This window comes from Andrographis paniculata, unplaced genomic scaffold (genome assembly GCF_009805555.1).
Source record: "Andrographis paniculata isolate CXL003 unplaced genomic scaffold, ASM980555v1 Contig77END, whole genome shotgun sequence".
Taxonomy (NCBI): Eukaryota; Viridiplantae; Streptophyta; class Magnoliopsida; order Lamiales; family Acanthaceae; genus Andrographis; species Andrographis paniculata.
Window position 1 is genome coordinate 3,462,333 of NW_026137614.1, and position 16,341 is coordinate 3,478,673.

General features: G+C 30.5%; 3 protein-coding genes across 3 annotated transcripts; all 3 read left to right on the forward strand.

Moving 5' to 3' along the window:
* The first annotated feature begins 2,947 nt into the window (after positions 1-2,947).
* LOC127239488 (serine carboxypeptidase-like 48) lies at positions 2,948-6,323 on the forward strand. Its single transcript, XM_051257670.1, has 8 exons — positions 2,948-3,174; positions 4,075-4,246; positions 4,502-4,621; positions 4,736-4,879; positions 5,329-5,479; positions 5,575-5,669; positions 5,752-6,010; positions 6,109-6,323. Exons 2-8 carry the CDS (start codon positions 4,076-4,078, stop codon positions 6,321-6,323), a joined length of 1,155 nt encoding a protein of 384 aa, XP_051113627.1. The 5' UTR covers positions 2,948-3,174; position 4,075.
* Positions 6,324-7,683: 1,360 nt separating this feature from the next.
* On the forward strand, positions 7,684-10,786 carry LOC127239489 (uncharacterized). Its single transcript, XM_051257671.1, has 4 exons — positions 7,684-7,824; positions 8,182-8,305; positions 8,792-8,864; positions 10,542-10,786. The coding sequence occupies exons 2-4, from the start codon at positions 8,221-8,223 to the stop codon at positions 10,552-10,554; spliced, it is 171 nt and encodes a 56-aa protein (XP_051113628.1). The 5' UTR covers positions 7,684-7,824; positions 8,182-8,220; the 3' UTR covers positions 10,555-10,786.
* Positions 10,787-13,130: 2,344 nt separating this feature from the next.
* LOC127239354 (uncharacterized) lies at positions 13,131-15,923 on the forward strand. The gene is made up of 3 exons (XM_051257460.1): positions 13,131-13,340; positions 13,989-14,215; positions 15,435-15,923. Exons 1-3 carry the CDS (start codon positions 13,194-13,196, stop codon positions 15,835-15,837), a joined length of 777 nt encoding a protein of 258 aa, XP_051113417.1. The 5' UTR covers positions 13,131-13,193; the 3' UTR covers positions 15,838-15,923.
* Positions 15,924-16,341: the final 418 nt, after the last annotated feature.

The window sequence follows — 16,341 nt, forward strand, 5'->3', positions numbered from 1 at the left end:
ACACTATATCAGTTATATGCAAAACAAAAATTAATGTGTTTGTTTTGCATGCTCACCATGGCTATTGTCTTGTAAACCCTGAAGTGTTTAATTTTGTTGTAAATAGGGTTTTGAGAGTTGTGTTTAGAGTGAGAAAGTATGTTCAATGCTCTCAACCATGCCCTTTCTTTTCATCATGTTCTAAGTGTTTGACACTTTAATCCGTTAGATAGTTCGTCGGAGGAAGAAGTTATTGTAGTTCCAATTAGGAGAAATGTCCAGATTCTGAGTAGCCCTACTATGTAGTAGTTGTCAGTACGAGCTTGTGACAGCATAAGCCCGTGGAGGAGTATTCCAAGGTAATCATTGTAGAAGTATGAGTTGAAGGAGGTGTGGTTTGTTTATATTCTATAATTAGTTGAATTTTTCATGATTGGTAACCCCAGATGTAGTTGATTTAAATCGAATCGGGTTAACAAACTTCATTTACTGCTTTTTATTTCTGCATTCGTACTGTTGGCAGATTGTTATATTTGTGATATAACTATGCTTCGAGAGTTAATCCTATTTTAGATGTTCGAAGAAATTTGAGTGCAACACCTATTTTCCAACAGCATATTAATATTAATTCTTATTTTAAAAAATATCAACTAGATTATTCACATAAAAATAATAAAATAATATTATTAACTTAATAAATTTCATTACCTTGAATATAGTATCACTAACCAAACGTATATATTCCGGAACAGAAGACATATATTGTATATCTATAATTTATTTTTTACACCAAAAATTACACCAAATATATATCAATTTAATAGTCATCTTAATTTAAATTTTTAGCACTTTTAAAAGACCAAAATATACTGTAGCACAAATTTAGATTTGTTCTTTTGTTTTGTTTTTTTTTTTTTTTTCACTTTTTACTATTGAATTTTATTTTTTTTTCAAAAATTGTAACATATCTATAATATATATATATATATTCAAAATATCATATTCAACACCTATTTTAAAAAAATATCAAAATATAAGTATGAAACCAAATAAATTAAATACAACAAATCACTCTGTTATTCCCATAAATTATGTTAAATCTCAACTTGTTTTGTTCTTTTATCTTTTAAATCATTTCTTATAAATATATATATATATATCCATATTTCATGATAAAAAAATAATTATTATTATTATTTCACCTAAATAATATCACAATCAAAATATTTTTATATTTTCTAATAATTAATAATAAAAATTTTACAAAATCTAATACACAAGGGCTTGTTTGGCTGATTTTCCATTCTTTCAAAAAAAAAAAAATTAATCATTTCTTTAGTTGAGACTCACTTTGTCAAACACTTATAGATCAAATATTGAGACATTTACTAGCTTGAGGAATAGGTTGTAGCCTACGTCAATATAATTTTAGACACTTAAATATTTATTTTAATTTTATTTTAACTGTATATATTATCTCATAAATAAATATTAATTAAACAAATAAATAATATCCAACAAATAAATCTATAGTGTAATTTAAGGTATAAATTACTACAAACGTAAAAACGCCACATATAAATTAAGGTATAATTTACTATGAATAAATTATATTTAAAAACTTATACCTTATATAGTAAATTACACCTTATACCACAACTAAATAGAGGCACAAAAGATTTAGGTTGTTTTTAGGTTCGTTTAAATTTTAATTTTTATTACTATACAACTTATAATTTACTATTTTTTTTTTTATAGACCATCAAATTCAATCATTATTTACACAGCTTAATAATTTTAAATTAAAACATATATACATACAATCAAAATACAACAAAACAATTTAATCCCAAAAAAAATAAAAACAAGGAAACAATATTTAGGAGTCCTCAATTTTAATTGTGCAGTTAAATTTACCAAAATTCATTAATGGTATTTGCAATAAATTGAATTAATTGTTGGGTCCAAATTCAAATCGCATTATATAAATTCTATACTAGTAAAAGGTCTTTTAAAAGAATCTAAAAATAAATACGGGTGCATTTGGTCAAAGACAGGTGCATTTGATCAAAGACGAGGCAATATCATATTAGTATTAAGTTGGTCCAGTCTTAATATTAATTTTTCTAATTTTATTCATATTAATATTTTTCCAAACATTTATGCATGTATAATGGAAATATAAATTTAAAAATATAAGAGTAAAAAATATATAGAATCAAATAATATCGCCATGAACCTGCAATTTAAATATTCCTAATCACATAACAGAAATGGAAAGAAACAATTATGGATATACAATGCACAAAAGGAATTAAATCTTGGTTATATAGCAAGTAACTATAATTTACAGTACTGGGGATAAAATTGAGTTTAATTTTTTCAATACATATAGATAACTCCATCCGTCGTGTAAATGTGTGCTCGTTTAACCGGGCACGAGTTTTAATAAAAGTGTGTAATAATTGTTAATTTTTTCTTTTATAGTAAAAAAATAGTACAAAAGTGAAATAATTGTTTACTTAAAAATGTAATGAGAATATTTTTCCAAAAAGAAAAATGAATATAGATTTGAATGAACGAGTGAATATTAAATATCAGAAAAGGAATATAATCATAATTGAATACAATAAATGTAGGTAGGTATCCTCCTAATTAATTATATGGTTACTATTGAATATTGTTAATTATTTGGTTTGATACAATCCTTAATTATATAAAATAGTAAACTGAATTAATTTTAATGCAATTCCTATTCTTACCAAATATTTTGACTGCCAATATATAGTGTGAAAATCATTTTCCTTCAACACAATAAGATTTTCACCATAACCAATTTTCTTGGAAAAAAAAAATGATTTCAACAAATTTCCATTGCACAATTCTACTGCTTCTTTCTTTGGTCTGTTCATCCGTTCATGGCTACAATGATTTGTTATCTCCTTCGGTTTTCAGAGCCTCAAAAGTGAAATCGGAAAGGTTAATAAAAGGGTTTAATCTTTCTCCTACTCGGGACATAAATATCGTCGAAAATGATCCTTTGTTTGCTGCACCCGAACTGGTGGAAAAGAGTTTTCGATTTCCAGGATTGAGTGATTATCGAACTTATGCCGATGCTACAAATGGAACCCCAAGTATTCAAGATTTTGGTCATCATGCTGGATATTTCAGTCTTCCAAACACAAAAGCTGCTAGGTAATTAAACATGCTAACTTATGAAATTTTTTTTTATTGGAATGATTTTATGTATCTATGAAAATAGGTTAAATCTTTGGCCTATGAGTGTTTTTATTATGTTTGGTGATGTCGATTGTATGAATTGATATAGCCAAATAAGAGAAAATGTGTCGATCAAGATATGATGTAATTTAATAACGAAAGCGAAAATTGAAATCGAAGAGAAACAATTAAATATAGTTAGAAAGAAGCCCCAAAAAAAGAACAAAATAATAAAGTTTGTTTTGTTGTTTGAAATTGATTGGAAATAATGAGTTTATCTGAATTTTTGTTTAATAATATTTTGATTTAATATTTTGTAAGAAAAAAAAATGGTATTTTTATCAGCAACAGTACCAGTTGGATAGTGGTATTTTTTATTTCACAAAAAAAAATTGCAAACATTTAAAAAAAAAAAAAAAAAAGATCATTAGAAATTAGAAAAATGTCATTGAGATTGGTTTGATTGGATCATTTAAATTAGTGAATTGCATCATTTTGAGTCTCTACAGTGCTTGTGAATTTATGTAATAATGAATGTTTATATTTCACCATGGCTCCTTTTATATTTGACACTATTCATTTTTAGAAAAAGATTGCATCAAATATTTTTTTAAAAAAATATTAAATTAAATACTAATTTTTTACTTTTTTTTTTCAAAATTTCAAATTTTCAAAAATCTCCAAAATACCCGTATCTAAACAAACCCTATATCTTTCCACTTTCTTTTACTTTTATTATTGTTTACAAAATAGCTGTGTTTTATGTATTATTTGAACTAAAATAAAATCATTTGATTAGGATTTTATTCATCCAAAACCCTAGTTTATATACATGAGTTTTGATGAGTGGTGGTTGATGTATATATATATATGCAGGATGTTTTATTATTTCTTCGAATCAAGAAGTAGCAGAAAAGATGCACCAGTTGTGGTGTGGTTAACTGGAGGGCCAGGATGCAGTGGCTCTCTAGCTTTGTTCTACGAGAATGGGCCATTTAAATTGACAGATGACTTGTCTCTTAAATGGAATGATTTTGGTTGGGATAAAGTAAGTATTTCTACATCGATATCGGGTATCATTCCTATTTCATATTCTTTGTGCAACATAGAAATAACTCAGAAATAGTTAGGATGTTGATTAAGGATAATAACTCATAGGTTGTCCATTTGTATTTCGAATGTTGTCAATGCTGTGCTAAGTTAGTTAGAACATCACAGGAAGTGCATCTAACTCTCACATCCATTTTTTAGTGTAATCAGCATCATTAAACCTAATCCTAATTGACATTTATGGATCTTGCAGGAATCCAATCTTATATATATAGACCAGCCAACAGGAACTGGTTTCAGCTATTCTACATCCGAATCCGACATTCGAGCAACCTCAGAGGAAGCCGCTGTCGATTTCTATGACTTTTTACAGGTGAGGTTTGCTTTGTATACATGTATAACTAATTATTCTTTCAATATTGTTAGTTGTAATAATAATAATCTTCTCAAGTTTTGTTCTTAACATGTATATATATATATATATCAGGCCTTCTTCAAAAAACATCCCGAGTATGCGAAGAATGACTTCTTCATCACCGGAGAGTCGTATGCCGGACATTACATTCCTGCTTTTGCCAATGAGGTTCAAAAAAGAAACAAACTCAAACAAGGGATTCAAATCAACTTGAAGGTACTAATATTATATATGGCTTCACTTACGGTGTTGATTGAGGATTTATCCGCACATGAATATATTATAAATAGCATATAAAAATTTAAGGTTGCGTTCTTTTGTGGGTTTTATCAGATTTTTACTATTCACATTCTTTTTTTTCCTTAAAAAATATTACATCAAACAATTATTTTTTTTTTCTTTTTAATATTATACTACAAATTTCTTTTACATTCAAAATATTACATCAATCTCTATTTATATCACATCAAACAACTATTCAAATTCAACTTTTTACTATTCAAAAATTCAAACCCAAAAATTCAAACCCACCAACAAACACACCCTAACAGAAAGCGCATGTTGTATAAAGTAGGAGTACTTAATATATAACTTGTTGCATGTTCTTCAATCCTATGGAGCGCTTGTATGCGATATTTTTTTTTTCACCAATTTATTGAATACAGGGGATCGCCATTGGAAACGGCCTTACAAATCCGGTGATCCAATATAAAGCAGATCGTGATTATGCCTTGAGCACGAAAATTATCGACAAGTCTGAATACAATGACCTGAGTAGTTCAGCTTCGGAATGTCAACAAGCAGCCCAAGCTTGCGGTAACTATGAAATTAATCCAAACCCTAATATCATCATCTTTAAACAAATTTTCCCCTTTAGCTAATCTCCACATTTTTTACATAACTTTTTATAGCAAGCAAGAACAGTTCATCAGCATGTACTGATGCTTACAGCACTTGCAACTCATATTTCAGCAGTATTTTGGACGCCGCCGGTGGTGATATAAATGTAATGCAACTAATTGTTTGCATGTCTTTTAACTTAACTTGTAACCAAACCAACATTATCGACATTTTATTTTCTGTTACAGTACTACGACATTCGCAAGAAATGCGAAGGCTCATTGTGCTACGACTTCTCAAATGTGGAAAAGTTTCTCAACCAAAAGAATGTCAAGGATGCTTTAGGTGTTAAAAACATCGAATATGTTTCTTGCAGCAGCGCAGTTCAAACAGCGATGGCTGGTGACGAGTTGAAAAACTTCGCGGTCTACATTCCTCCATTGCTCCAAAATGGAGTAAAGGTTTTATTATACGCCGGCGAATTCGATCTCATTTGCAATTGGCTAGGTACATTAAGCCCAACTCTACCATAACTGATCTTCATTTCTGTTTTTTGTTGCATTCGAAAGATAGATGCTAACAATTTCAATTTGTATGTTCTTTAGGAAATTCAAGATGGGTAGAAGACTTGAAATGGCCCGGATATTCAACCGCGCCATCTACTGATTTTATAGTCGATAATAAGAAATGTGGATTGACTAAAGGCAAAGGACCTCTCACATTCTTGAAGGTCTTCGGCGCCGGTCACTTGGTCCCGATGGATCAACCAAAAGCCTCACTGGAAATGCTTAGCCGATGGATACAAGGGAAGCCTCTGTGAAGAGTACAAAGTGGAGCCAAAGAAACAGCAGCTTACATCTGAAATCGAGATCGAATAACCTTCATATGTTCCCAATAATAATATTGATAATGAAGATTTAATATCTTTTGGATTGGATGAAATGAAAAGCAGATGATCTCCTCCATGGCATTTAATTTTTTTTTTTTTTTTTTGTTTTTTGATCGGACCTTCATGGCCTTTCATTTGAATGCATGACAAGTCCCCCAAGGGTTAGATGAAAAATGATACAAGTAACATAATCAATGATCGATCCAAGACGTAAGCAATATATATAGTCTACTAGTATAATGAGTTGCACTACAAGAAAGATTAAACTCTTTCCGTCATGATCATTTGTCACCAAAATTTTGCTGATAAATATTGTTGTGGTTGTTGGCTTTCAAGCTCAGAATCGAAATTCTAAAAATTGATAAATACTGTTAGACTAGATTTAGAAGCAAGAAATACACGGAAATATTTACAATATGGGGAGGGAGGACTAGGAGCATAGAAAAAACAAAATAATTTTATATTTGTGATACTTATAGCCTGTACTAAGTACACTCCCATATATTGGTGCAAATGGGTCTGTACAAAATAACCTTCATATGTCCCCTCAACACGCCCCCTCATGCATATGCCACAAATGGGGATGGGCAGGACTCGAACTCGAGACCTAACCTAGGCTCTGATACCATGTCGGATGCTAATGACCGTCTCACCTAAAAGCTCGAACTTGTTGGGGAAACTAAGCCACTAGTTACATATCCCGCAAACGGGAGTCCTCAACACATACATATGTGTCTATAGATACACACATTTGAATGAAGAAAGCGCTTTGGTATGTCCAATTGAGTATGGAATATAAGAAATAATTGTGGAAGAAGGGAAGATAAAACATAACTGTGTGTATCATCTCTTAAGTCAGGAATGTTAGTTGTGTTAATTTAATTATTTTGTTATTTTATCTTTGTTAAAAAATAAAAGAAAATTCTCTCGATTTATTTACTACATTAGAACACAAAAAAGTAAAACAAAGTGTGAATCCACCCGCAACGACGACCAAAAATTAACCTGTTGCACTATCAATCAAATATTTGAGGTGATCACAGTCTTTAGTTCAAACATAGTTCAATAGTTAATATCAAATATGACCGTAATTGAAAATATATTTGTATTTGACTTTTTAACTATATATATGAACTATATTGAATCGAATTATTATTTAACAGTAGAATAAATAAATAATAAATAAATTTCTAAATAAATAATTTTGATATATTATTTTAAATGTGAGTAGAAATAAAAAAATAATAATAATAAAAAAATAGAACTTGAATCTTAGTACTTTCTATTTTACTTTTGCTCTAAACTAAAATACTACAGCCGGCCCGGCCCCTTCTTCTCGCATTTCCTTCTTCCCCTTCTCCTTCATCAGTCCTTCCTCGCTTCCCTTGCCTTTTCTTCATCCCCTGCTGTTGCAGCTCTCGGTGGCTTTCAGGTGAGTTTGTTTTATATTTTCTCTCTTCTGTCTTCTCCTCCTATCGACAGCCATACCTGTCGCTGCCTGTCGTCGTTCGCCGATATGGTTCGTTTCTAGATCCGGAGGTGATGGAAGCTTTTCGAAAAACTCTCGCCGGAAGGTGGGTCGTTTACCGGCTGTGAGTGCCGAGGCCAATACGCCGCTTCACCTTCAATCCTCTGCGCGACAGTCTTTGACTAATTAATTTTTCTTCATCTCCCACCTTTTTCTTCGACCTTCTCCACTGAATTAACAAGTGTCTATTCGATTCCTCGCGTGTTTCAATCTGTTCGATGTGTAAGGTTTCGAATTCGTAATTCTTATTATTGTTTGCAGGATAATAGATCAGAAGGTGAAAGTGAAACCAGGAAAGAGATGAATTGGATTCAGCGCAAAATTTATCTATACAACGTTACCTTTGGGCTCTATATGCTCGATTGGTGGGAACGTCTTCTCTTCAGTATCCTTTTTATTTGTGTACACTCTTATTCGATTTACTACCAATTTTCTTTTCCAGAATAATGCCTCGAATTATGACACGATTATGCTATATTTTTCGTTAGATCTCAACTGTAGGTACTAGAAAAGTTGAACATTTCATCTTCGAGTTATTTAACCAAATTATGATTGAAGGTTGTCGCACACCAAAAACAAAAAAAAAAAAAAAAAGACAATAATATGGTGCTCAATTCAATCAAATTGATCTACGTTTTGGTTTGGGGCGGCTCCAATATATGTATTTTTACTATTATTTTTGGGTGTTAGTTTCAAAGAGAGTACAACAAATATATATATATATATATATATAGGTTGAACAACGTCCGAGGGCTTCGATGTATAGTACTCCTTCAAGCTTAGCTTGGGGCTACACAATATAACAAATATCAGGCATGGTCGCCGTAGCATGAAATGTGGCATGTGGTTTGAAAAGCCTTAACCCGACTAGATACGTTGGTGCTTGTGTTGATGTGGTTTATTTGCTACAATGGATTCCGCTATACTTCAGATTTCTACAGAAGGTGTGATATTGCTCTTCTTTTTTCTGTTCATGCTTTCAAATTGAGGGATTAGGTTTAGATTATACGATCTTGTGGTTAAAGTGGATATTTTCGAATCTATGGGTAACTGTTAAGACATAAATTTTCTCCTTTTTCCTGATAATGTTTGTGCCATTTATTCTGCATTTGTATTTCATGAAAAAAGAGTTTTTAAGATCCAAGTTGTTTCTATTGTGGTCTCAAATTCCTTTGATAAAGTTTTACGGTGAAATTCTGTAACTGAGAGATAAGCTTAAAGATTATTTAGCTTCTATGTTCTCATCTTGGCTTTCTTTTGGAACACATTATAGAGAATGATTTTAATGCACTCTCCGTCGGGAATTAAATTTGTTAAAAGTGAACAAGTTGGGACTTTTTAAGTTTTATTATGAGACTACGAGTTAAAAACATAATTAATCATGCTGGAGCTGCAAACAACCAAGTGTACTTGATCATCCTTGTATTATTTTAAGTTTTTCGTTTTCCTGATTAGTCTGCTTTGGATTTTGTGGTCTAGACCAAAATATTGATGAAACCCAGAAGATGAACTGACAATTTCTCCTACATTTATTCCATCTCTATACAATTGTTCCATTGCATGTCATGATGTAACCTCAGCGGTATTGATCGAAGTTAATATGATCTGGATTTGACACTGTCTCACACTTTCTTTATTTTTCACTGATATTAATGTATTAATTGAAATATATCTGATATGCTTTGATCTACTGCGAACTTAATATAATTACCACCATTCCTGTATCGCCATGGTTCTTTAAGGACACAAACTTTATTTGTTGCGTAAAACAAAAAGATGGACCTGTGAAACAATTAATTTTGAAAACAATGATTGAGAAACTTTTTTGACAATATCTATGTGCACATATGACAAAACAAAAACTTCTTATGGAGCTAAGTAAATTATTCTTTTTATTTTTGTTTTTTGATAATAATGCGGGAATCCCGCATCTGTTACTATTCCAGTCCATTAGTCAAATCACTTCTCAGATACTTCCTTTTACTACTGTGCTTAAATGGAGTGAGATTCACTAGATATGTTTACGTTGTTTTAACATAGTATATCACAAAAATTATCTGCAAGATGGCAAGAAATCGAGTACTGGCAGATCGTGCTCATTGTGGTGCTTTTATTATGGTTCAAGTTAATCTGTAACTTTGTGAACACAATTGACAAACTACTCAAAATGTGACATACCTGTACACGACTTTGTTCGGATATAGCAATAACTAGTCGGCTGTTTGTGAAATGGTCATTTTTCATTTACTTTGCAATTGCTCAAGGCATTTTTGATATGGAAAGAAGCCACTACAGGATACATTCCAATATATTCAATGAGTTATCTTTTGGTTTTTTTTCCAAACATGTATTCATTCTTTCCAGCAAACAAATTTTGTATTATTTTCTCTCTGTCAGTATTCTTTATGATTTTCTATTACATTCCTTCTGCATCAACTTAGGCAGGCATATAATACATAATTTGATAACCCCTTCCTCCGAGAGGGAAAAATAAATAAATAATAAAATGTCGAGGGAAAGGGGATTCCTATCTGTGATGCTTCATCCAGTTTCTGTTACATTATTCTTATATAATTTGCAATTTATACTTCTTCTAATTGCTTTCTGTCTATTCTCTACAGGGTACTGCATTAAGAAAATGGACCCTAAAATCCGACGATTATTTCTGAGCTCGGTTTACGCCATATTTCATTTCTCCATAGCAATGTCAGTACACTCCATGCCCCACTTGTATTAATAGATGCTTTTCATTGTTGAGTAGCTATTGCCGATATATAAATGCTAAGTCCTGATCAATGCATAGCTTTGCTCTGCCCCCTCAACTGTTCTTCTACTTATCAATAAATAGATTTCGTAAGTGCCTTGATATTGTCATGATCTTTGTAGAAGGATATTCAAATCGAGCCCATGAACCTTAAAAGAACATTTTTAACATATTATAATCATCTAGGCTCTCTTTAGATGAGAATTTTGAAAAGTTTGGAAGTTTTTAAATTTTTAAGAATTTTGAGACTAGTAAAAAGTTAAATAAAATTGTGGGTATTTGATATGATATAAATAAGTGTTACATATAATGTTTTGTATAGAAAATAAAATCTTGATAATGTTTTAAATAAATTGTTTGCATTATTTTAGTTGGATATATAGTCATTCGTAGGTAGTCCAAGAAGACACAAAAGTGTGTTGACGAGTGATTGGAAGGCAAAAGATATCGTCGCAAAGTCCTTGTTAATGTTGCATTGTTAGCTTTTTAAAAGTATGTTAATTTGTGATTCGAAGGTAAAATGTGTCGGTGCAAAGTCTCTATTTTTTGTGTCACATTAGGTAAATCATGTGTCCGAAAGACATTGAAGGTTTAATCTTATGACCTGACGGTTATTGAGTTTACACTCGTACCAACAGATTCTATAGGGGAGGTTTGGATGTGCGACTATGAAATATATTGCATGATTGTTTTGAGAATATTTGATTTGTGAAGTTGGGTAGAAACTCATACGATCGCATTATGAAATTAAAAATCAACCTGTATTTTAGGATGTGTTTGTCGAGGAGTTTGAATTTTGGACTGAGATTTGAATAGTAAAATTTTGAATTAGTACTGTTACAGTGATATAAATATGTATTGATATGATCTTTGAATATAAATTTATTTATAGTATAATATAAGAAAATTTTGTGTGAACAATATAAATCCTCGGTAATCCTTTAAACTTTAGCCATAAAAAATTGAGATATGAAAACAAGGAGTCATGGACTTGTATTAAAATGGGCCGGCCAGCACAGTTTAATTTTAACAGGCCTGAACTCGGCACGGTTTTTGAATTGGGCCGTGCCAGCCCAGTCTGAAATTATTTTGGGCCTAAAAGTTAAGATCATATTCAGATTTTTTTGGGCTGTATTCGGATTAGGTTTTTAGACTGAATATTTTTTATTGTCCGAATTGATATCTCAAATGTAATTTAACGTTCGGTGAAGAAATGTTTGGTAATTGAATGTGTAGATAATGTAAATATAATAGTGGAAAATTTATAAATATTAGGTTACAAATATAAATTAAATACTAGTACGTTAGAGTTTATTTTCGGGTGTGTTTGTTTAGAGGTTTGGATTTTGAGTTAGAATTTGAATATTAAAAAATTTGAATTTAAATAGTTGTATGATGTGATATAAATAGGTGTTGATACGATGTTTTGAATTTAAAATTAATTTTTAATATAATATAAAAAATAAAAAAATAAGTATTTGATTTGATATTTTTGGAAAAGAAATAGAATGAATAGTGGAAAATCCAAAACACTTGAATTCATATAAATGAAAACTGCAGAGGGGGGATTTTTTTTTTATTGTAAAGATATTCACAAAAATATACTCCCTTCGTCCCGGATATTTTGTCCATTTTATTTTACCGTAGACACGAGAATTTTTTAGGGATATAATTACTAAATAATTAAGAATGTATTAGTGAAAATAATTATCACATAATAAAAATAATTATATTAAGATTAAGATAACTAATTGGTCTAATTAAAAAAAATTATAAGATTAAAATGTATAATTCTTTTTTAAGAAAAGGAAAGTGACAAAATAAATGGGATGGACAAAAATGAAAATGTGGACATAATAAGTGGGACGAATGGAGTATATTATCCATAGCAAATTCGGATTTTTTCCTTTTTTTCGAAATTTGAAATTGATTTAAAATAAGTTATTTGAATTTTGTTTAAATAGTATTTTGATACAATATTTTATGAGAAAAAATAATCTATATATATACATTTTGAAAAAAAATTTGGATGAATAGTAATTAGTTAAAATCTTAATTGAATTTGATTGGCCAAATAATCAAAATTTCAAAATGTAATAAAAGCTACAAATTAGAGCCATAAAATAGGGGGAAAAGTGTCGAAGAAGAGGAACATAAATGTCTTTCGATCTATTCCAGATTAGTTAAAGTTGCACATACTAATTTTCTAATATTAATCAATTATACATTTAAAATTTTGCAAATAATATATTTAAATGAAAAAATAAAAAATAAAAAAATGATATGTACGTAACAAATATATAGTCCAAGTTTTGTGCAAAACTTCCACAAAGTGGACAAGAATATGGAACAAGAATATTTGGCCTTTAAGCAACCTTTCTTCCAAGCAATTCTCAAACTCGAAACTACTTTTACTTCCAAATCTGCTTTGTCTCACAATTTTAAACATCAATTTCTCTAATGCCCTTCCGACTTCAAATCCAAATTCAAATCCAAATCCAAATATCCGATGGCGGTGACACACGCTGACCTTGCGCCGAGCCCAAAAAGCACCGATCTTGGCAGCAAAACCGGCGTTTTTCTCATGGTTTTGTCCATTTTACTCGGCCTTGCTTGCTTCATTCTCTGCCTTATAGCTGAGGCCACCCGATCCGAGGTGCACTCTGATTGTATTTTTTAATTATTGAGATATTTTAGATATTTAATTTATAGTTTGGATTAGATTTCTTTTATTTAGATTAGATAGTTATTATTTAGCTATGTTTATAGGCGCTTATTTCATTATTAATAAAAACATAACTCAAAAATTTTGCAAAATGTAACATTAATTATTAATTCTTACAACGGTTCTTCGCTGTGTGGATCCTATGTTGATTCGGCCAAGTCAGCATGATGCTGATTTGACCGAATCAGTATACACTACAAGAAAATAGTATATTTGTAATAGAATTTCGTTACTAAAGTTTACGTTACGTACCTAACGTAATTCCATCTCTAATTCCGTCTCTAATATCATTAGTAACGGAAAAAATGAATTTAGTACCGAAAAAACTTCGTTTTTTACAAAATTGATAATTTATTGTAGTGATATGTCATACACAGAATTGGCATTTATTTACACAATATAAGCTGAGTGATAATATAACATAGGCTTAATCATAATATAATATATATTGTATTATAGATATGTTTGATTATCTATATCATCAAATCAGTACTATGCTGACTTAACCAGATCAACAGCTAATCCATGCTCATAATAATGTTGCGGCAATGTCATACGCCCGTATGTATATATGTATAGGCAAAAGGAACACAAACCGAATGTGTCTACACGGCTAATGGAAAGCTGCCTCTCATAACGGGCACTGCCGCGTTCTTGGCGCTTGCATCGGCCATGGTTGTCCAACACACGTACTTGCTGCTTGCGGTCAGCAGATCCGACGCCCTCCTCGACATTTCTTGGGATCCCGTCTCCGATTTTGCCAAGGTTATCGCTTGGCAAGCCGGGTTTTTCTTCATTGCAACATGGTATCAAAGTTTACATTACACACTTTGCCACATTTTCAATACACATTGTATTTATTTGTTTTTACCACTGATTAAAACTACAACTTTATAAGCCAAAACCTTGTAAGAAAAAATAAAGTTTTCTTTTTCACACAATTGTTCCTCTTTTACTATTTTAAAGATAATTTTTTAAATAAGCCGAAAGAATAAGAACGAAATATTTAAGAACTTGTTAAAATTATACCATCTAAAAATTACACCAAAAGTAAAACTAGCAATCTTTTAATATTTTAGAAATGATTAGTTTTTTTGTTGTTAAGTTATTGAAAATCGTAAAAATAATTGGATTATGATGTTTGAATGGAGTAGCTTTTACTTCCTCCCGTTGAGCATAAATGTATTCGTTTATTTTTTACACGTAATTATTTAAATATTTATATTATTTATGTATACAGTACAAATGAATAGACAATTTTACTTTTAATAATGTCTTGTAATGTTTTATAAATTATTGCGGACATTGTTGTAATCAAATGTAAGACGTAAGAATTTTTTATTTTTTTTTTTAATATCATTAAGGATCATAATTAATCAAAAAAGGAAACTATAGATTGACTTTAGACGGATCAAAATATTAAAGTTGATAAATTGATTCCGAATGAAGAGAACAATATTTTTTAATATTTTATTAAATAAATTAGTTTATTTTTATTTTAAAAAATGGATTTTTCAAAAAAACAAAATATTTATTTATTTTTTAATTATATTTTGACTTTTATTTTTTATTTGAATAGAGTTTTATTGGTGATGTATTGTAAGAAAAATATATATTTTTTATAAGAATTATAATTGAATAGGGGAAAAAAATAATAAAATTGCAAAGTGAACATAAAGCACGGTTTACAAACTTCTTTCAATAAGTTTCATACAAATGCATCAAATGTGTTACGGTGGGATTGTTTGGAGTTTGAATTTTATGTTAGACTTGAATAGTAAAAAATATTTAATTTTAACTGCAATATAAATATAAAATTAATTTTATGTGATATTTTGAATATAAAATTAATTTTTAGTATAATATAAAAAATAAAAAATAGATATGTGATTTGATATTTTTTTAGAATTTTTTTTTTTTTTTTTTTATGAATAGTAAAAATTTGATCACATATGATAAAAGAAGTTCTTTAAATTTATGAGCAAGGCTTACTCAATTATGTACTTATTTCGATGAACAATGTAGGGTGTCGTTTGCGATGGCCGAAATTTTACTATTAATCGGGATAAGCGTGGAGTCGGGCCACCTAAAAAATTGGGCGAGGCCGCACCCTTCTTGTCTAACCATCCCGCAAGGTTTATTCATAGCTGCCGGGGTTTTTGGGCTTGTCACAGTGTTTTTTACTTCAGGCCTATACATCACTGCCCTACGAGCCGAGAATTTTTGTCGCAATAGAGAACGCACGAGGCGTGAGATTTTAGAGGCGGCAGCCATGTATGCATCCCCACCCCGGCCGCGATCACCTGTTGTCAGGGCTGCTCCTAATGAGGGGCCTATGCCCGGACATGATCAAAATATGACAACAACTACTACCACTACATTGTACCAATATTTGACAGCCTTTGAGAAGCCATCAAGCTTGGTCTGAATTGAAACATGACACTCGTAACCATATTAATTTCGATTAGTTTGTTCAGTGTACAGAAATGACAACATTCATTTGGTATGTTATAATGAAATTTTGATTTGTTTGAAGAAACAATAATTGGAATACACAAATCGCAGACAACATACACAAGAAGGAAATTTTTTATATTTTTTTATTTTTCTTATGACATGAGAACATGCGGCCGCTACCCGAAAGTGTACACTGGTTAAACCCCCGGCCGAACTTAATACTCTGCAAACTATGCCCGAGAAAAAGAAAATATTTACATGAATAAATGGTGGTTATTGTTCGAAAATTTCAATCGGAGATCTGCTAGAGATTGGAGGATTACAATTGTAAATGATAAAAAATAACTTTGAGATTGAAGAATCAAAGGGAGACTAACAAAAATAATATGAAATAAAGCAAAATGTATTGCAAGAAAAAAGAAATGCAACCAAAAAAAGAAAAACAAACAAACAAATAAAAGTAAGGACAAGATAA